The sequence below is a fragment of the Hoplias malabaricus genome, chromosome 10 (assembly GCF_029633855.1).
Source record: "Hoplias malabaricus isolate fHopMal1 chromosome 10, fHopMal1.hap1, whole genome shotgun sequence".
NCBI classification, from domain to species: domain Eukaryota; kingdom Metazoa; phylum Chordata; class Actinopteri; order Characiformes; family Erythrinidae; genus Hoplias; species Hoplias malabaricus.
Genome location: NC_089809.1, coordinates 27,368,301 through 27,390,652, shown reverse-complemented (window position 1 = coordinate 27,390,652; position 22,352 = coordinate 27,368,301). Strand labels below are relative to the sequence as shown.

Sequence of the window (22,352 nt, the reverse complement as noted above, 5' to 3'; positions counted from 1 at the left end):
TACATGTCTACAGAGATATATAAAGAGAGAAAATGTCATGAAGAATTGTCTATAACTAAAGTGCTCAAAACTGATCCCATATAGCCACAGCTGACACATATCTTCCTCTTGATAAATGCTGAATGGTTAACTTTTCGCTGGCTTTCTTTATTTATCTATTTGGGAAGTCTGGATACAATACGTTCAGTGAAATCTTGGTGGACATACTGATTTTTAACTTCAAAAAGAATATTTAGAACACATTTACAACCGTGATACTAGACATCTGTAATCAACATTATATTTTAAACAGGAAATGTCTGTGTGAATTATTGCACTGCACTGTAAGACTGTATAAACATGAAACATGTCTACAGTTTATGGTCCAAATTAAACAATTATTGCTAAAAAAAAATTTTGTATGATTTATTTGTATATGATTATAACAGATTTGTCCACAGCACAGTATTTTGATTGTGTATTGTATACGCTTAAAAATCCTGACGCAGTATGTGAGGTTTCAAACTTATTTTTATTTCTTCAATATGTTTCGGTTTTGAGGTCTTTATGCGTTTTATTATCCTGCATTTTGTTAATATTACATAAAGATGTATAATCATACCATTTTAAACACTTTGCCCGAGGAGATGTAGATTAAAAATATATAAATTGTAGAAAATAAACCGTGAAAAAATTCAGAAAGAAATTAAGTTTAAAAACTACATTAAAGAGTATATGCTGGAAATAATCTTTAAACTGTTACGCTGTAAACAAAAATTTAAAACCAGAACTAGGGGAAAACTTCCCAGTTAGTGTGACGTCAGCAACTAGTGCCACGGAGCAGCGGAGCGCAGCTGGAAAATGGGAGTTGGTTATAAACGGAGAGAGACAATAAATTTAACGTCCTTTCGACAATTTAAACTAATGTTACGGGAATTTGTAACGTCGATATCGGTTTGAAGTAAGAGATTACGTTGTTTTCTGGCGCATTAGCCAAGTTTTGTTCTTGTTATTTTATTTATTTATTTTTTGACGCGCTAGCGCCGCTGAGCTAACTTGTCACTGAGTTAACGGTCCCGGAGAAAAACATGGATCAATCCGCGGCCGTTCAGGACACTCTGGAGCACGGAGAAAACTGTCTCATAGTATCCTCCTCAGTACCGCCTCTGTCTACTTTAGAAAGACCTTCGCTCGCTGTTAGCCGACTAGCTAACAGAACTGAAGCGAGAAGTGTTCCACACCAGCACCCAAAATCAGTATACTCGGCTAAGTACAGCTCAGATTTCAGTTCAGTTCAGTAGAGCTCAGCTCTCAGATCAATACAGCACAGCTCTTAGTTTAGTTCACTTCTCAGTTGAGATCTCAGTTCAGCTGTATTTTCACTTCTCAGTTCAGTACAACTCAGCTCAGTTCACTACTTAGGCCAAAGTTGTATTCTCTGTGATTACCATAAGATAAACATTTACATTACCATCAGGTTCCGTGTTGCTTAAAATTTTAGGAAATACTTAAACATGATACACTCTAAAGGTTTGGGTGCACAAGTTGGGAGACATCTGGATTAAAAAAAAAGAAAGTAATTTAAGTGAAAATTATGTGCCATCAACCAGCTACTTGAGTCCAAGAATTTATTTTTTTCTGCAAAGTTTAACATATTTGGAATCAAATATAAAATGTGTCATAATGGTTGGAGAGAAACATTAAATGCACTAAACCTCAGATATTTGCAAATGTCCTGTTCGTAGAGGATATATTGCATTTACTTCCACATAAAAAAAACTATCGCAATATATTTGACAGGGGCGTGCAAACTTTACTACACCGCTGTACGTCTGCTCAATGGGTCGAAAGGACTTACAGGAATTCTCCACACGGGGTCTCTCTTCGACAACAATGTCTATGACAATTTTACTTCCATTTCAACTTCAGGTTAACCAGAAAGACTTCTGTGTCAGTAACTTATGATTTCTTTAACCAACCACCCCAACATGCGGCTCAGTGTGTCCTGATGCTGGATGATGTGGCTGAAAGCAGACTCCTGGGCCTGGTGGAGCACAAGAAGGAACATGCGTAAGGCATTTGCAGTTATAGTTTAATATGTACTTATGACTACTTATACATTGATTTTAAAAGTTTTGAGTGTTAATACCAAGTGAATAATTTATGAGTGTGGTAAATGCAGAAACACGATTATTTTTATTTTCTAAAATATATGGATGTTTTACCTTATTTTTTCCAACCATATGAGAAACAAAATGTAACTGTAAGATGTGTTTTTTAAAATGAAATGTTATGATATATTTTTGTACAACTTAGATGAAGATCACATTATAGGAGCCATTTATGCTTAAAATAAGACATTTGTAAATATTGAATCGAATTCACAACTATATGTTTATTCCTTAGGTTTTTAAGAATAAAACGTCTTAAAACACCAGTACTATGGATGTACAGTTAAATGGCACAGATTCATACTTTTATTTATATTTATTCATGTATTTATTTATGAGTGATATAACGACTATATCCATATTGGTGCACACTGGATATTAGAAGAAGGATAAGTGTGCAGTTTGACTCAGTGTCAGGATCTATTCCTTATGTGTTTTGGCCTTGTGCCTCTTTTTCCCTGTGTTAACCTCAGTCATGGCCTGTGACCAAGCCCACAGGTGACCCTAGTTATGTTTCCTAATTAAGTTCAGTCCTATGCTGCTTTCAGGTTCTCATCAGAAGTTTGCTAAGTATTTGTGGCTGAAGCTCTGCCTAGTGTACCAATGTCCCCAAAACTAAACTCTTCCTGAGTAATGAAAAATCTGATCACAATATTTGACTTTCCTCAACTGAAAACATACCTAATGAAACCATTTTCTCCAGGGGCAGATGTAAAGTGCTGCAATATATATCACATCTCTTAAACTCGTTTATTATCAAGAATCCCAAGTTTATTTGTAGTAAATATGACTTTTTCCACTGTTTGTTGCAATTTACAAGTGGAAGAATAGGTATTTCCCAGTTTCCCATCACTCAATAGCAGCATTCGTGTTTGTAGTTTGTGGTTCATTGTCATTGTTTTTGTGTTCATGGTTAGTGTCTTTTGGTCGTGTTGTTATTAAACATCTTCTCAACTCAGCATATGCTTCTGGTTCTCCATTTGTCTCGCACTGCATGAAACTTAGTATACGCTTTTTTTTTTAATTCTTTACATTTTTACATTTCATGTGAAAACTTTGTCTTTACTGGAATTCTGTGAAGCTGCTTTGTGCCAACAACAGTTAAAAAAGAGCTATGCAAATACATTTGATTTGATATAAGCTCAATACTGATGTTAGTAGTGTTAGTAGTTGCATCTTATTTGGGTTAAACATTTGCTTCACATTTCCTAATATTATTTATAATTTTCCCCCTAAGCATGGAGAAAGCAAGTAATTTGGTAGGATGATTTGCAATTGGGAAAACAATCTGAATCTATACCTTATATACATCATCCTATTGTTTTAAGACTTATTTTATTCTGCTAGTGTTACTGAATTGAAATGTGCCCTCTTCCCTTTCTTCTGCAGGTTATTCATGTTTGCACACAGAAGAATGGCTATTACTGGTAATGATGTAACACTGAAGGAAATAATTCCTGTTTCATACGACTTTTCTGTTGTTGAAGGTAAGCTTGAAATGGCAGGTTAATCTCACATATAGTGAAAGAGATCTGACAAACACAAAGTTGGTTATTATCTGTCTTCGATGGTGCAGTATATCTTACATTTGTTCAAACCTTAAAAAAAACATCAATACTGGTTACATTTTAATGGATTGCCAGTTTCGCACAACACAGTATCTGCTAATTGACTTACATCAAATATTGATTTTTAAAGGGTAATCAGTGTTGTGACTGTTAGCATCACGGTAAAAGGGCTGAAATACACTTGACAAGATAATACTTAAAAAAAATGATAAAATAATATTATTCTGATGGTTTGCCCTTTCCTGTAAGTAGTGTAAGAGCACACAATCCTAGTGTTTTCTTTCAGTTCACAGTACACTTTTCTTTCTTACCAGTGTCCTCACCTGAAGAGCTCGCTGTAGTTGGTGAGTGTAGTATTTTAGACAAAATATATTTCACAATTTTTTTTTTCTTTGCTCCAAAGGAACAATCCAAATCAGTTTGTTGTTTTCTAAATGTAATAATGGGTCATCGTATTTTTTTTATTGTATTTTAGGGGCAGATACTCGAGTGAGGGTTACATTCCTTAATGACGAGATAGTACTTAAGTTACCTTTTGGGTCCCACACACGTCTCTTCCTTAGTGAGGTTTACAGAGCATGGTGCGGTAAGGCTTCAGTTCTGTCTATTTTTGGATATAATTATTGGGTTTTTTTTTTTTGGTTTTTTTTGGCAAAAAACTTTATATGATAATTTAAATAATTCATTAAATAAACTAAATTTTTTCTTGTCTCTAAAGTATAGAGCACTGAATGATAGCCATGTAGTTTATTTCTGAATCTGAATTTAAATGAGAAATTACCCTGCTCAAAGTGTTTGTGCCTTAGAGCAGACCAAATGAGGGAGAACGAGCCAATCATTGCAAAGTAGAAAAAATATGGAACGATGTGTGGAGTTTGTTTTGTAACAATACTCAAAATGAAAGCATATGAGTTGTTGAAAATGATATTTTATGCCAATAATGAACATGAGCCTTCTGTTTTATGATTTAAATTAGGTGTTTGCTTTCATTGAATTCTAAGCATATAGCATACAAGTCAAAGAGGAAATCCTGTTTGTTTTTTTTGTAGTACTTTAAAAGACCTGTTGCTAGTTTTGTGGTACAACAAGCTACATTACAATAACAAACTTGCATTGAAAATAATGGATAGTCTGAGTGACCCTGCAGAGATTTTCTTAACCAAAAAAAATATGAAAAACGAACAAGGTAAGAAGCTGCTAAGAAGTTTATCTTAGAGGTTTGTGGATAGACTAAAACACCATCATAATAAAACAGGAAGTTCATGTGTTACTGGCATGAAGAAAAGCTGAGTAAGAGACTGTCTACATGTACTTTCATTTTAAATATTCTAACACAAACTGATGTTTAAAATAAATGATTCATGCTTTCTTTACTAAATTACAGTTTGAATTTTTTGCATTTAAGCTATGTTTCTCTTTTACATGTGGCATTGAAAATGCAGTTGTGTTTATACCAAGTTGTTAAAAGAATAATATCACCTTCACATACTGTACATTCTCTCAGCTTCATTGACCATACAGGTTCACTTAGTTCTTCTACATTTACAGAATGAAGTCAATCTATTGTTCTGAATACTTTGTTACCACCCTTTCGCTCTGTTCTTCAGTGCTCTGAACCCCTACAGTACTAGCACAGAGCCGGTATTATTTAGGTGTTGGATCATTCTCAGGGCTGCTGTTACACTCATGTGGTTGTTATATATTAGTGTGTTTTGTGCTGGTATGATTGGATCAGACTCTGCAGTACTGTTAGAGTTGCCGCTGTGAGTATGTGTTCACAGACTCTAGTGCACTAGTGTGTGTGTGTGTTTGTTCACTGCCACAGATGCGTTAAATGGGGAAGACACATTTGTTGCACATTATTATTTATATATATATATATATTTATTTAAAAGAACCCCTCAGTGTCACTGTAGGACTGAGAGAAGTCCACCAATAAAAAAAAAAAAAAGAAGTCTGCCAATAGCATTCTGGTGCAGCGTCCTGTGACCAAAGTCGAAGACAACTAACCAAAACAGTGCAGCCTCAAATGAGCTACTGTCTCTGAATTTACATCTACAATGTGGGCCAACAAGGTAGGTGTGTCTAATAGAGTGGAGAGTGTGTGGTACAGTGTTTAAAATCTCCAGCAGCACTGCTGTGTCTGATCCACACATACCCACCTAACACACCACCACCACATCAGTGTCATTGCAGCACTGAGAAAACAGACTAATAATAATACCAGCTCTGTGGTGGTCCGGTGGGGGTCCATTTAAGAACTAGGTGAAGGGAGGCACACAAAGTATGCATAGCAATATTTGAACTCAAGTCTATAATTGCAGAACTTCAAAGTGAATGTGTATGGTCTGTGGAGTCGAGAGATTGGACAGTGATATTATTATGTGAGTGATTTCATTTAGACAGCAACAAATATGGCGGGAAGTGGCTCTGTGGTCGAACAGTTTGTTCCAAAAATGTTAGTGGCTTAAGTAGGGTGGAGGTTGTTTGGTTACAAAACATCTATGTACAATAAACCACAGTAATATGCAAGATATGCAAGAATTCTGTAGCAACTAAAGGGAAAACACAACTAATATGTTTCACTACCTCAAGAAGAACACCCAGTTGAGTACAAGAAAAGGGGAGAGCTCAACGGTGTATGAGTGCTTACCCAAATAGACAGAGTGCACTGGCTCATCATCTGTTCTGACTATCCTGTATTTGTTTAGTTATTTACTGTGAAGTTTTAAGGGGAGTGTTTGTATAATTGTTTATGTTTTCTGTTTATATGCATTTTTATTTAGTTATGTTTGGTACAATGTTTATCATATACAAAATCAGAATTTGGAAATTATTATTGATTACAAAACATTATCCCAACATTACCCTGAAATATTTTGATATTGTTTTAGGGCCATACCACCACCACTAATATGGATTAAGGTGCATATTTGAAGTCTAGAATATAATCATGTATTTTTTATGTTTACTGCTATGTAAATTTATTGACAAAACAGCATTTGTCCTTTTTCAGCAGTCACATTTAAATGTTCTCAGATATTCAGGTAAGTCTTCCTCTACAGGATGAGAATTGTGCACTTATTTAGTTTAATGTGAATCTAGATTAGTCTATTAATTAAAATAATGTATGATGCACACCTTTGGTTTTGAATGTTAGTCCTATATGATCTCTAATATAAATTCTACTTCTTGATTATTTTTAGATGTCTGTGAGCAGTACCCAAAATCCCCCAAATTTGACTGGCTTACCAAGTATCAAAAAAATGCCAGAGGGCCTGGATCCTTACCACTTGCTGCTGCATCAGCTGGCAAAAATATAAAAAGAGGTAAGTGTACATCCTGTGAACTTGGCTTTTGCATGCTTTTTCAGTAAAATTTGATTCTAACTAAATCATCTGTAGCAATTTAGATTTTAACAATATAGTGAAACAATCCTTAGCTGTTTTGCTGCTGTTGTGCTAAAATATGCTTAAGACTAGGAACTTCTTGTCAAACTAGTAAATAAAGCAAAGTGAAAACTGTAAAGACAGGAATTATTTTGTTTGTTTTTATAAGGCATAAGGTACACCCATGGTCACACATTTTTCATTATTTGTGTTGCCAAGTGACCCATACCATACGTGAATACTAGTACTGATTGATCCCTTTTTTGGCACTGATTGTGCCAAGGTGGAACAAATAGATGATTTTAGAAACTGAATTAGTGTTGTTGTCACTTGTGTTTGATGACTATGATTTATACAATTACTAATTGCATAAATGGCAAAACAGATTGGAATGCTTCTTTTTTACGTTAAATGAGAAATCAAGTTCTGCTTTTCCAAAATTCTGTTGTGCAGTGTAAGACACAGGTACTCAAACATGTATGTATTTTTTGGTTAAAGGTTAATTTAATTTTGGTTATTAGATGAATACACTTTAATGGGCTGCACAGTACGGAAGCATATCAGTAGCCAGATTCAAACGAAAATGCGGTTTTCAAATTGGCAATATAATCTAATTTCTGAAATGTAAATTTGCTTTCATACGGGCAAGATTGTTGTCATAATTCAAAGTGAAATTCAATAATTCCATTTACATTTGTGATTTCATAGACATCTAAATATTCTTCATTTAGACTGAGATTTGTATATGCTTCATGAGTAAAAAAATAATGTAATGCCCAATTTAAAATTAATATTTTAAGGTGATCATATCAAGATGTGCACTCAGTGACAATGTGTTTGAAATGTAATATGCAAACTCACCATCAAGCTAGAAAAATTCAAATGCTAAATGGGAAATTGCACCTCTCCACTTTTCATTTATATTATCAACCCCACTTTGCTTGTTCTGTGGCAAAATGCTTGTGAAAATGCAAATTGAGTAGAATACATTTTAAATGTCATAGCCTTCCACCTCAAACAGCTAATAAGGGTGGGTCAACGGTGTGCACAGTGGACAAGACTCAAACTTAAAACATGGAGCCCAGTTACTCTTACATTAACAAAAAAGGTGTGTGGCAAGTCTATTAAATGATTACATTTGAATTTTGAACGCAAATTTTGAGAAAATTAAACTCAAATTTAGGATTATGTTGCCAATTTGCATAATGCATTTTTATTTTGCTAATGATATGCTTCCATAGCGCTGTGTCTTATTACCTGGCAAATAAACAGCCTTATCGAAAAAAGTTAATGTTATGAATATCATGATGTTATCTAAAGTTAATGATATTTACTCCAACATTTTAAAACACTACTACATCAACAAGATAAATATTCTTAGCTATAATACAAAACATAAATATAAGGACTTTTACAGGATTACAAGTCAATACTTTTTAATATTACTTTTGCATAGTGTGTACATGAAATGCATATCACTGTTGCTAATCACATCATCACAGCACTGTTGCATATCACATCATCAAATCATGAAATGCATATCACTGTTGCAAAATACCAAAGTGAGGAGTGATTGAGCAGAAACTGTTCTCATTTTTGCCATATTTAATCAGTACACTTCTCTGTGCTCCTTGTACTTGTTTTTGATTTTTTACCTTGTCTTTGTGCTCTCACATAAACGTGGGTCTACTGCTGTGATTCAAACAACTTTTTTAAAATATCTTAATATCTTAAAAATATCTTAAAATATTTTGTTTTATTCCATGTTTTCACATTTAGACAGACCAAAAAAAAAAAAAAAGACTGGGTTACCAGACTATCTTTTGGTACATTGCATTACCTTGTCTAGTGCTGTTTGCAATTATTGTAAGTCTCTTGTTTGCTAAATGATTTTATGCCAAGAATGTAATTGTGAGTAAAAGATAGAGTACAGTGATATCCAGTACTGTGACCTGTGACTTAGGGAGTGCCCATTAATAGGCTTAAGCTATAAAAGCCTACATTTGCAACAATCAGAAGTACTCTTGTGGTGCAACATGCAGATTTAAGGGCTTAAAGAAAAAGGTTGCATGATTGGAAAATATAATAACAATAGTTGTGTTTAACTTAAATTATTCTTGTTATTTAATATTTTTTCCTATATGTGAAACACTTGGTCTGCATTTTGTTTATGAAAGATACTGAATATGAAGTATGTACATTGTGAAGTATCTCAGTTCAACAGAGACAATTTTGCTTTTAATATAGTAAATGTCATTGATTTAAGAGTATAGATGTCAAAAATCTATAAACATCAGTGAAAATATAAGGTGTATTTTAAATATAAACCCATCCATGTGTGTAGCAACAAAGCAGATGACTGAACCATTGTTATTACTGATACCAGATTGCCCAAGACTATCTCTGAAAAGCACAGACAGTAGCTAAGTCACAGAAGACTTTTTCATATGACTGTGTCAGGAATGTGGAATTTCTCTCCACTATGTAACCTGGTTAGATTAACCCCTGAGTCACTGACAAAGTCTAATAATTTTACAATATTCACTTTTATTTTGCCTTATGGTAATAGTTATATAATTTCCTGTCAGCCGCTGCGAGACAAAGTCCTGTGTGTTCACCAACTGACTAATGTTATGAAAGACAGGGGCATTTGCTTCACTATTTGCAGCAACCACCTCTAAGGAACTAGACCAGTATGTCTGCATACCTCTTTATGCTGTCTCTTTATGCTGCCATGGCAAGACTCTTTAGCCCTAAGAAAGAACCATCAACTGCACTTGTCACTCCAGGCCGAGTTCAGTGGCCTTGTTATAAATAAATTAATATATAAACAACCTGAACTTTGACCAAAGTGCTAGGTAGGTTCTTTCCATAAAACATTTAAGCAGAAGATTGCTAGATAACACATTGTTAAATGCTTGTGGTGTTAGGTTACACTAAATATCTGTTGAAATTGTCTAACACTGAGGAGTTTAAGACCATAGATTGTTTGGTATATATTTTTTTAACTCATGTATGTGCGTATAGTTTGTTACGCAGTTTGTCGACTGGTTCAGCAAAACCCACAGGTAGTTCATTGCCTCAGTAATGATAGTTCTAGTCATAATTACATATCTGATATTTTCCTTGAAAATGCTTATTTTCTTAAACGGTATAGCTTAATAAAAAGGCCGTATTTTAAATAAATAAATTACTTTAAATAATAAACAAAAACAGTTGATCGCACTCTTTCTAGAGATCTTTTTTCCTCCTCAATCCTGTTATGTGGTGCGCGATTGCTCAGGTCTGTTTGTGCACTGTGCTTGTGTCAGAGCTGGGGAACGCTGTAGCGAGTCCGTCAGTACAGCGTACCGAGCACAGAGCAGATACAGGTCTTGATTCACTTGATCTTCAGATTTATTAACCCACAATGACATCGGAATTATAAGGAAATGTCTGATGCAGGCAGGTTAATTGGTGAGGAAGTCTACTTATTCTTTCTATGTGTTGTCTAAAGGACTTGTTAAATGTGTTAAAGGGCTAAGTAACATTTTGTTTGACGCTGAAGCTGTTCATACCGAAATTCCGTTCCACCTTAAATAGTGCAGAAGTTACATTCTAGCGCCTTTATGCTGTCTACTACTTTTTATGTTGGTCATTTTTCTGTTATAGATATGTACATTTGAGTGAATTACTTGTTAAAAGTCAGTAGATTTAAGTGTTTGGGAACGTTAGACATTGTTCTAAGTATTCTGATTAGTTGCATTACGCTGAGATCTGAAAACGGGTCATTGAAGGCTAATCATAGCTCAGGTATGGTACAGCGGAGCCTACCAACCGATTGCCTTGTTTTCGGCTAACTACTAGTTGGCTATTTACATCTCCTGACGTTTATACACGCTTAGCTGAGGTTAGCAGTGTGTTTTAGGAGCACAGAGTGTGGCTGTGTAAGTGTCATTAATTGTATCTTTCATAAATAAGTAAAATAACAATTTGGATCACACGTTATAAGAGGGTAAGCCAGGAGTTATTAACTAAGTTCGTTGCTGTTCAGTTTTTTTGTTTTGTTTTTGTGCCTTGGCGTATGCGCCGTTTTGTGCTTTACCTTAACTTAAAATGTACATAATTCATTTGCAGAGGTTTTTTCCCTCTCCCTCCCCTTCTGGTCGTTACACGTAGTGATCAGGTTTGGGTTATTGAAACTCGGGTACTATGGCTTAACATCTACACCTCACTGATATTGGAATAAAAATACATTCCTCGCTGCAATCAAATGCATATCACAATGCAGCTTTTATGTTCATTAGACTTTTAAAAAGTGATTTTTCTCATTGTTTCTTGCTGTAGGTCACATTCTAGCGCTGACTTCCTGGGAGTGTCTGCTTTCCTGGGCAATGAAATGTTTTCCATTTCCAATGCTACCATACGAGCTCTGCCCTATTTTTCCCATTCTTGTGTACTGGCTGAATAATATGTTAGGCAGTAGGCCACCTTGCTAAATAACATGTTATGCTTGTGCACTCTGGGCTTCTCTCTCTCTCTCTCTCTCTCTCTCTCTCTCTCTCTCTCTCTCTCTCTCTCTCTCATGTAACACAGATGCAGTAAACACACACACACCGTCTCTCTCTGTGTGTCATGTAACACAGATGCAGTAAACTCTCTCTCTCTCTCTCTCTGTCATGTGTCACAGATGCAGTAAACTATTTTTTAGTATAAATTATAGCAGGGATATTTATTTATTAATTATTATTATTATTATTATTATTATAATATATTTTTTTTATCTCATGTCTGTCTGTATCTAGGCTAAATTCATCAGTGTTACTGCTAACTCTTCATGAGTCTGTCAACCTGACCTGTAGATAAGTTATTTTTGAGTAAACAGAAAGTCATGTCTGATCTGTAGTCATATTTCACTTTGCAGCATATTCTCTTTCTCTCTCTCTTTCTCACAGAGAGATCACACACCGCTGACAGTAGAGGACACAAAGAGAATAAAGAAACAAGTTCCAGCACAGAAAAGACCAGGGGGGAGTCTGTACACGAGAAGTGGGTGAAGATAAAAGTACCCTAATTAGAAATGTACATTGTGGAATCTTGTGATATTCAAGTTATGTTTCTAAGCACAGACTGTGATATCTGACTGTGATCAAACTATATTAACTATTCAAAAAACATAATTTCTGAATTATCATGCTGGTGAACAATATATGGAGCATATACCCCAGTCACAGAGATACCTAAGGGTAACTTTCTGATTCCATTTTTCTTAAAGGATACCAAACTGTAATGTTCAAATTGTTGCTGCACTATTAGTTTTGAGCAAGCAGTAAACATTAAGGCTGCCAAAAGCTTTTGACCTCTGGTCCAACATTTATAATTGGACTTTTTTATAAATAATAATAAGATATTAGTTCTGCAAGGCTAGTATTGAATGTCCATGTCAACACAAAAAGTTGACAAATGTGAAATTAGATTGCGGGCTAATGAGCTGCCTATTGATGCAATGTTTTCTTTTTTTTTTCTTTTTGTTAGGGGTGGGGGTTGTGATCTTGCTTTTGAAATTGCTGTAAATGTAAACATATATCAAACTTTGCAGTGACCACGACAAAGTGAAGATCGAGGGGAGGAATGAATTGGTTCGCTCATCAAGACATACAGTTTCTAATAAAGCCCAGATCCTAACCATGCCCCAATTTGGCCTGAGAGACAACCTCATCAAGTGTGAACTCCTCAAGAAGGAGGATGCCTACATATACATTGAGAAATTCAGGTGAGTCTTTTATGTGTTATGATAACATTTATCAATTAACATTTGATTTATGCATATGGAAGGCAACTAAAATTCAATGATGAATTGAATTGAATTCAACTCTGAATGATACCACTTTTCATAGGAAGACCAATATTACCATTACTTGATTACTTTTAAATCAAGACTTAAAACATTCCTATTTGAGCAGGCTTACAGCTCAGTTTAAAATACTCTGCACTTTTATTCAGTAATGGCACTTGTATCATTTTAAATAGTTTTAATCCTTTTTGTCATGTTTTCTATTCTTTTTTTTTTATTTATCTCCTTCTAATTGCAATGTTTTAATTGTTTTATTGGACTTTGAAAGCATTTTATAAGCACTTTGAATTGCTTTTGTATGAAAGGTGCTCTATAAATAAACTTGCCTTGTCTTGATGTTGAACATATCAATTACAAAATATCTAGAGAAAATCTTTTAAATATCTTGTAACTTGACTATTGTTCCAGCTTTTTTCTGGGCACATACAATGTAAATGGGCAGACACCCAAGGAAAGTCTTCGTCCATGGTTGGGCTTTATGCCTCAGCCTCCTGATTTCTACTGCATTGGGTAGGACTTGGAAACTTATTTAGCTTTTCTTTATATTTCAAAAAAAATAATTGTCTAAACAATTGTCAAGAAAAGAGCTGTCTAAACTACTTAATGCAACATTTAAAGACACTGGCATAAGTTAATTACATGCATTATTAAAAAAAAATCTATATTGCTGGATTTTCACATTAGATTCCAGGAGCTGGATTTGAGTAAGGAAGCATTTTTCTTTAATGACACACCCAAGGAGCAGGAATGGATGAAAGCTGTGTTTGAGGGCCTCCACCCAGATGCCAAATATGCCCTAGTAAGGATCTGCTCTTATCTTACTATGGTCCAGTTAACAAATGGTTTTGTTTTTTGTTTGTATGTGATTTTTGTTTTAGCAGACACTACTTATTTTCACTGTGTCATGTATAAACATTTAGCTGTAATAGTGTGTGAGAGCAGCTAATAATGGTTATTTATTTATTTTTTGTGATAGGTGAAGCTGGTACGTCTGGTGGGTATCATGCTACTATTCTATGTGAAAAACGAGCATGCTGAGCACATTTCAGAAATGGAGGCAGAGACTGTAGGCACAGGCATCATGGGAAGAATGGTAAGATTGTGTTATGTGGTATATATGTACACAGAAAAATTATGTAAACTGTGATTTATGGTATTTAAAGCTAGATAACATTAGAGGTGGGTAATGTCATTGCTTAATAATGTTTTTTTTTTTTTTTAAACAAACCAGTAAGTATGAATCTGTATATTTAAAGTTTAATATTTAAACGGCCAGTTTAAGGGATTAGTACTCCCCGATTTTGCATATAGTGCAAAATACTATACTATAGTACTATAGCAGCGTATATTATTTTCACATAACCGTTAATTTGTCTATTTTTATACAGGTGCATCTCAATAAATTAGAATATCGTCAAAAGTTAATTTATTTCAGTAATTCTTGTTAAAAAGTGAAACTTATATATAGATTAATAACAAAGTCATTATGTCAGAAAATTAGAAAATCATATAAGGTCAATTAAAAAAAGATTTTTAATACAGAAATGTTGGCATACTAAAAAAGTAATTTAGATGGTGGCGGGGCATTTTAACCATGCAAATGTGACAGATATTTTGCAGAGGTTTTATCGTCATGTCACCATACCTACAGAGCTATCCCCTACCCCCACTTCAGCCTCTCTGACCAAATTTCAATCAGACCCCTGTCTGCCCGACAATCTCAGCAGGTTCTATGCCTGCTTTGAAGACCCTAATACCCCGCAGCACCTGGAGAAGAGCCCCTCAGCGTGACCCCGGTAGAAGTATTGAGGACCTTCAGGAGGATAAATCCCTGCAAAGCTGCTGGCCCAGACAATATCCCTGGGCGGATGGTAAGGGACTGTACTGAACAGCTCTGCGAGGTGCTTGCAGACATTTTTAACTCCTCCGTCATTCAGGTAGCTGTCCACACTTTCCTGAAGACTGATACTATCATTTCAGTCCATAAGAACTCTACAGCGACGAGTCTGAATCACTACTGCCCAGTAGTCCTCCTACTGATAGTCACAAAATGCTTTGAAGTACTGGTCATGGCTCACATCAAAGCCACCATTAAGGTCACTAGCGATCCACATCAGTTTGCATACCAAAAGAATCGATTCACAGAGGACGCCATCTCCTCTGGTTCATACTGCCCTCACCCACCTGGAGCAGCAGGTTTCCTATGTCCGTATGCCCTTTGTGGACTTCTGCCTCCAACGCCATGATTCCCCAGACCCTGGCAAATAAACTCTTCCAATTGAGCTGCTCCCTCTGCAATTGGGTCCTGAACTTCCCAACCAAAAGGCTGCAGTCTGTGAGGATCCACAATATTTAATCTTCCACCATCATTTCCCCTTCTGTTCACATATGACAGCTTACCTAAACATCCAGGCTGTCTTATTGTAAAGTTTGTGGACAACACGACAGTGGTTGGATGTATCACAAACAGTGATGAGTCTGGCTACAGGCAGGAGGTTGAACACCTGAAGGGTTGGTGCGGAAAGAACAGTGACTGCATCAGCATGAAAAAGATGAAGGAGATGATTGGATTTCAGAAGAGGCAGAGACACACAGCCCCCCTCTGCATGTCGGAGAATTGGGAATGGAAGTGATCTCCAGCTACAGGTACTAGGTGTTCACCTGAGTAACAACCTCACCTGGGCCAGCAACGCTTCAACTCTGATCATCTCCTATAAATGTGTGGTGGAGAGTGTTCTTTGCTCCAGCATTAACGTGTGGCATGGAAGCTGCAGAGGGTAGTGAAGCCACCCCACCACCACGGATGTCTACACCTCCAGATGCAGGAACAGGGTCGTCTGCATAATGAAGGACCCCAATCGCCCAGCTCATACACTTTGTTCTGCTCTCCTAAAGTTGGAAAGTGCGTTCAATTGCACTTTGCAAATCCTCCAGCTCTGGGACCTTGATTTGAACGCTTCTGGTTGTCTCTGGGTGGCTTGACACAAGGAAATGCAACAGTTGTATCCGATGTCCTGGAAATGTCTGTGTGGGGTGGCTCCAACAGCAGTCCACTCCTTGTGAATTTCCCCAAAACATTTGAATGGCCAATTCTTGACAATCTTTTCAAATCTGAAGTTATCCCTGTTGCTTGTGCACCTTTTTCTACCACACTTTTTCCTTCCACTCAACATTCCAGTAATATGCTTGAATACAGCACTCTGTGAATAGCTTGTGGAAGGCGTCAATGATTGCCTTCTGGACATCGGTCAAGTCAGCAGTCTTCCCCATGATTGGGTAGTCTACTGAACCAGATTAAGGGACCATTTTTAGAGGCTTAAGAGACCTTTCCAGGTGTTTTTGTTTTGATTATTCAAATTTTCTGAGATAATGACTTTTGAGTTTTCATTGGCTGTAGTCCATAATCATCAACATTAAACGAAATAAACACTTGAAATAGATCACTCTGATATGAACCTATATAATGAGTTTCACTTTAATATTTAATTACTGGAATTAATTTTTGGTGATATTTTAATTTATTTATACGTGTGTGTGTGTTTTTGTGCGTGTGTGCTCTAGTTTTTATGACATGGTAAATACAAAACATGCTGATTTTGGGACTTTGTTTCTTTTTAATTTTGTTTGTGCTCTAGTGAGTGGAATGCCCGAAACTTGAAATGATAGATGGAATATTGAATTGTGGCTACTTTGGAGACCATAAATGTTCTCTTTTAATCTACTGTCACAGGGTAATAAAGGGGCTGTTGCAGTTCGTTTCCGATTCCACAATTCAGACATCTGTGTGGTGAACTCACATTTGGCAGCTCATGTAGAGGAGTTTGAGAGAAGGAACCAAGACTACAAAGATATCTGCAGTAGGATGCTCTTCAGGCAGCTTGACTCGACACTCCCACCTCTTACTATCATGAAACATAGGTAATTGTTGATATATAACATAAGGTGACATATAACAGATTATTTGAACTTAAAGCAATGATTAAAGTCACACACAGTTGTGTTTCTGCGGGTTATATTTAGCGTTGTTGTGTATTTGTATTTGCTAGTAATTGATGTTATGCCTGCAGCATTGTCCTGTGGCTTGGTGATTTGAATTATCGAATAAGTGACCTGGAGCCTGATCGTGTGAAGGAACTTATACTGAAAAAAGATTTTGAAACACTTTACAGTTATGATCAGGTAAGTCCTAAGATGGCTAGGATGTTTGTATACAGGAATAGATTTTTATTTGTCATTTGATCAAAACATTTGTGTTCCAGTTGAAAAGGCAAATGGATGAAGATGCTGTGTTTGTGGGCTTTTTGGAAGGAGAGATTGATTTCCAACCAACATACAAGTATGACACTGGCTCAGATCAGTGGGACACCAGGTAAAAACTCTGTAAATACTAGCTGTGTTTTGTGTTGATATTAAGCATTCCGTGGAAATTAAAAAAGTAACTGTAGGCTAAGAGCAAATATGATTAAAGTATTTACTACGATAATACATTTTTTTTATTCTTCTTTTTTGGCTCATTGGTGTTTGTCTATGCATGTTTAGGCCTACTTGTCAGACGTTTGTGTTTTGTATTAGTTGGTTTGTGTACAAAAGAAAGTGCATGCTTCCAGTAGAGTGTTAATAAACAAGATTATTGTAGTTCACCCTTTACATTTTAGTGACAGGTGCACTCCTAATATAAATATTTCTGTTTTGCTCATGTTTGATTATGAACAGTGAAAAGTGTCGTGTTCCAGCTTGGTGTGATCGCATCTTATGGAGAGGGAAGACCATTAATCAGCAGCATTACCAGAGTCACATGATGTTAAGAACTAGTGATCACAAGCCTGTCAGTTCTTTGTTAGAGATAGGGGTGAGTAGGTCAACATTGTTTTACTACGTCACCTCATTATCCTGTGGCTTATTGCGTTCCATACCATAACCCAGTGTTCTTTATAGATCAAAGTGGTGAATGAGGACAATTACAAAAGAGTATTTGAAGAGATAGTGCGGTCTCTGGATAAACTTGAGAATGAGTGCATTCCGTCAGTGTCTGTGTCTCAGAGAGAGGTGAGAAAACATTTAAATCTCACACACTGTGCACATACAGTATATACCTTAAAGGCAATGAATGTGATTGTTTGGAAACACTGTTCTATTTTTTGTTTATGTTCAGAAGTGACATGGCTTTTAAGGTAGAGGGATAAAAAAAATTACTGTTTGTAAATTTAACTAGTCAGGACATTTGTATTTACTGTTTGAATTATCACAGAACCTCATTGTATAATAAGTGTGTGCTTTTTTTCTTTTTCCTCTCTTTAATCAAAATCATAAATGCCACCTTTTAAGTAAATAAATGCTGTTAATTTAATTCTAAATATCCTTTTCTCAAATTCAGTTTTACTTTAAGGATGTGAAGTTTATGCAGCATAGAGCAGAGACTCTGACCCTTCACAATGATGGTCAAGTGCCATGCCAGTTTGAGTTCATCAAGAAGCTGGACGAGCCTGCATACTGCAAACCCTGGCTCACTGCCAACCCACCCAAGGGATTTCTTGCTCAAGGTATGCACTGCACCGCAGAGGTTCTGAACAGCCCTGACTTTACAGTGGCATGAAAAAGTTTGGGCACCCCTGATAACTACCGTGATTTACCTTTATAAATCATTGGTTGTTCAGATCAGCAATTTCAGTTAAATACATCATATAGCAGACAAACACCGTGATAATTGAGAAGTGAAATGAAGATTATAGAATAAATAAAGTGTGCAATAATTATTTAAACAAAATTAGGCAGGTGCACTCTAAATTAAGCAGGTCCGCTGTAAATACCCCCCCACATATATTTTCTATATAAAGCTCTTATAGAGAATATTCAAAGTTAAGAATGTTCTGGAGGCACGGTGGTGCAGCAGGTAGTATCGCAGTCACGCTGCTCCAGGGACCTGGAGATTGTGGGTTCGAGTCCTGCTCCGGGTGACTGTCTGTGGGGATGGTGTGTTCTCCCCGTGTCTGCATGGATTTCGCCCTGTGAAGGACTGGTGCCCACTCCAGGGTTTGTTCCTGCCTTGCGCCCAATGATTCCGAGTGGGCTCCGTACCCACTGCGACCCTGAATTGGAAAAGCGGTTACAGAATGAAGAATCTTCTGGGTTCATAGTTTTATAAATTATTGTCAACTTATTCTGCCTATAGATTGATTGATTATGTCAGCCTAAGAATCATAGTAGGATTTTCCTGTAATATTAAAGGCTACTACTTAGTTATGTAGTGCTCATCAGAAAATTGAAGCTCATGTTCTCTATGTAGGAGACAGCGTGGATATTGACCTTGAAGTATTTGTGAACCGCTCCACGGCACCAGAATTAAACTCAGGCCAACAGGAACTTGAGGACATTTTGATTCTTCACTTAGAGAGGGGAAAGGATTACTTCATCTCTGTCAATGGTAACTACCTACCTAGCTGCTTTGGTTCTCCCATTCACGCTCTCTGCCAGCTGAGGGAGCCAATTCAAGAGATGCCCCGAGAAACCATCAGCAAACTAGTAAGTTAAACCACTTTTTTTTTTCTTTTCCCTCCCAGAGATTACACATCCACCATGAACCATATATAACAGTTGCATAAAGTTACTATAAGATTTGATGTTCAACTTGCTTTTTAACAGATTCAAATATATCAAAAGATCATAAGTTATGAAGAATGGATATGCATAGACATGGCTTGTTGCTCTGTAGCGGTCTGAATAGACCTTCACAGTTGAGAACACATTTGCTAATAGGGGCATTGTGTTCTGGCATACTATGCTTAGAGATTAAAGTTTGTTAGCACTGGAAAATGGTCAAGTAACATAATTTACACTAGAAGTTCTTTGTTTGATAATGATGGCATAGGTTATTTTTAATTCTCATCACTGAATTAAACACTGTGAATTGGATGTTTCCTCGTCAGGCAATAGAGGCCAAAAAAACAACAACAACAAAAAAAAAAAACTCATAAAATGTCTCATGAACAATATTGAGGTTCTAATATATCCTTGTATATTCCATGGAAGTGCACAGTGTCTCCTAGTGAGGTGAGAAGCTCCGACACAGAAAAAGCTTTAGAAATCCCAAAAGAATTATGGATGATGGTGGACCATCTCTACCGCAATTCCGGCAAACAGGTCAGTTAGCCTTACAGAGATGTGTGTGTGTGTTTTGCGAGTGTTTCTCGATTATTGCATTGGCCAGCCTTCAGAGAACACTGTAACCAGAGAAGAAATCTGTAGAAGGCATTCTGCAGATGATTCTGGTTACTGTTAAGGAGCCAATGTAGTAGAATTTTGAAAGACCTTTTGTCATGCATTTCATGTCATGAGTATAAAACTTCTATTGCAGGACGATATAGAGAAAAGACTAGTGCTGGTTGGAGTACTGTTTAAAAGTTGTCCTATGGTCTGCATTCCTTAAATACCAAAATGCCATGGTTCACAGAGTCCACCTTGTAGATGTAAATTCTGAGACAGAAGCTGATCTGGTGTTCCACAGTTTGTGCTGGATATTTTTGCTTGGCAGACCATTCTTAGTCCAGTACTGATACTAAGGGCTTTTAAAAACTCCAACAGCACTGCTGTTTGATCCTCTTGTACCAGCACCACCCACACTAACGCACCACCACGATGTCAGTGTCACTGCTGAACTGAGAATGATCCACCACCCAAATCATGCTTGCTCTGTAATGATCCTTTGGGGGGAGTCCTGACCATTTGAAGAACAGGGTGAAACTGGGCAAACAAATGCATACAGAGCAATAGATGGACTCCAATGTGCAATTATAGAACTACAAAATGGTCCTCTTTTGTACAGCTAAACAAACCCTACAGTAACTGGTCAAATTAAAGTATTGTCTGCATTTAAATAATTAAACTACTACTTTAAGCAGAATTTGTTTAAAATCTTTCTATTTCTGTTGTAGGAGGACCTCTTTCAGCAGCCTGGCCTACGGAGCGAGTTTGAGGAGATCAGGGATTGTTTAGACACAGGCACATTGGACTCTCTTCGTATCCTTTTATGCTTTTCACATTTTATTTATGAAAATTAGTTTTATCTTTTCTGTTTGTGTACACTTGACTAAATTAAAACTAGCTGGAAGTAACCACTCTGTAGCCGAGGCCTTGCTTCTCTTCCTTGATGCCCTCCCTGAACCAGTAGTTCCTTTCTCACAATACCAGCAGTGCCTGGATTGCAGCTTCAACAGCAGCCAGTGTAAAATGGTTTGTGCATTTTGAAGAGTTTTGGGGGGGGGGGAGACTCTCTTCTTTTTTGCGTGAATGTATTTGTTATAGAAGATAAAACCTCTAATTCAGACTCAAAGTTGTACTGGAAATAGTTCTGTATAGAGAGTTGTTTGCTGACACGTATTAGATTCTTTGCAGCAAAACAGTGTACAAAATGCAGATCTAAGCTATATGTGCTGTTAATATATATTTTTTTCTTTTACAGATTATTTCTACACTACCTCAGTGCCATAAAAATGTTTTTAACTATATAACGGCATTTCTCCGGGAGTTGTTGAAGAACTCTGCAAACAACCACCTTGATGTCAATATTTTAGGTAGGCCTTGGAGAGATTTTTCATTTAGACATTTGGATTATGTGGACATGTATGCTTTTAGATGAAAGCAGAACTCAGAGAAGCTTCTGATCGGGAACAAAAAAAATTGTCTTGATCAAAATAATTCTGCAAACAGAATAATAATATGCAGTATTTTTTTGCGTCTTTTAAAGTGTTTGTGTGTTCATCTCAGAATTGAAAGGTACATTAAATTTACCAATGTGTCATTGTCATATTTAAGTTCTTCTCATGGGCATATATTATATATATATCTTGGAAAATATTTGTAATATTTATTTAGTCTAAACAGTCTTCATACTGTTAGAGTGAAAAATTGAGTGTTTCTGGACCTATATCGGAAATAAATTAAAGAACTGAAGTATGCAAGAATCTTTAAGTAAATATCTGTGTGCAATGTTATGCCCATGTGCTATATTTAATATAAATATTTTTTTTCTTTGTGTGTCTTACAGCCACAATATTTGCTGCCTTACTGTTAAGGTCCCCGACAAAGCAAGACCTTACAGAGAAGAGAAAAATAAAAGAGTTTATCCAGCATTTTCTGGTCCAAGAATCCCACTGATATTAAACACTGTCTATATCACGTTTAGTTTACAGTACAGTATTTGAAGTTTCTCGTTTTTTATCATCACATTTGTGCTGGACGGATACAATGTCTTTTTTTAAGCATTTTAAATAGTAAATGAAACTGCATTTTATTTTAAAGCAGCAGGACACTTGACTCATTAGTGTATAGAGAATTATAAATTTAAGATCACGTATTATTTTGATGTTATGTAAATAATAAATATTTTATATTAAAGTATAGAATCATGAAAACTGAC

At 36.2% G+C, this 22,352-nt stretch overlaps 1 protein-coding gene across 4 annotated transcripts; it reads left to right on the top strand.

Moving 5' to 3' along the window:
* Positions 1 to 863: 863 nt before the first annotated feature.
* Positions 864 to 22,318, top strand: inpp5b (inositol polyphosphate-5-phosphatase B). Of its 4 annotated transcripts, XM_066682224.1 has the most exons (23): positions 864 to 1,125; positions 1,971 to 2,049; positions 3,540 to 3,637; positions 4,033 to 4,062; positions 4,194 to 4,304; positions 6,925 to 7,047; positions 12,042 to 12,135; positions 12,686 to 12,859; positions 13,349 to 13,450; positions 13,625 to 13,739; positions 13,917 to 14,033; positions 16,671 to 16,858; positions 17,008 to 17,119; positions 17,200 to 17,309; positions 17,654 to 17,789; positions 17,876 to 17,986; positions 18,315 to 18,480; positions 19,224 to 19,459; positions 19,967 to 20,077; positions 20,869 to 20,953; positions 21,039 to 21,166; positions 21,396 to 21,507; positions 21,981 to 22,318. In XM_066682224.1, the coding sequence occupies exons 1-23, from the start codon at positions 1,068 to 1,070 to the stop codon at positions 22,088 to 22,090; spliced, it is 2,706 nt and encodes a 901-aa protein (XP_066538321.1). In that variant the 5' UTR covers positions 864 to 1,067; the 3' UTR covers positions 22,091 to 22,318. The 4 variants fall into 4 exon arrangements, with proteins under 4 accessions (XP_066538321.1, XP_066538324.1, XP_066538323.1 ...); XM_066682227.1 differs by lacking the exons at positions 864 to 1,125; positions 1,971 to 2,049; positions 3,540 to 3,637; positions 4,033 to 4,062 and adding exons at positions 6,613 to 6,643; positions 6,735 to 6,765 and having other exon boundaries at positions 4,282 to 4,304; XM_066682226.1 differs by lacking the exons at positions 864 to 1,125; positions 1,971 to 2,049; positions 3,540 to 3,637; positions 4,033 to 4,062; positions 4,194 to 4,304 and adding an exon at positions 5,138 to 6,765.
* Positions 22,319 to 22,352: the final 34 nt, after the last annotated feature.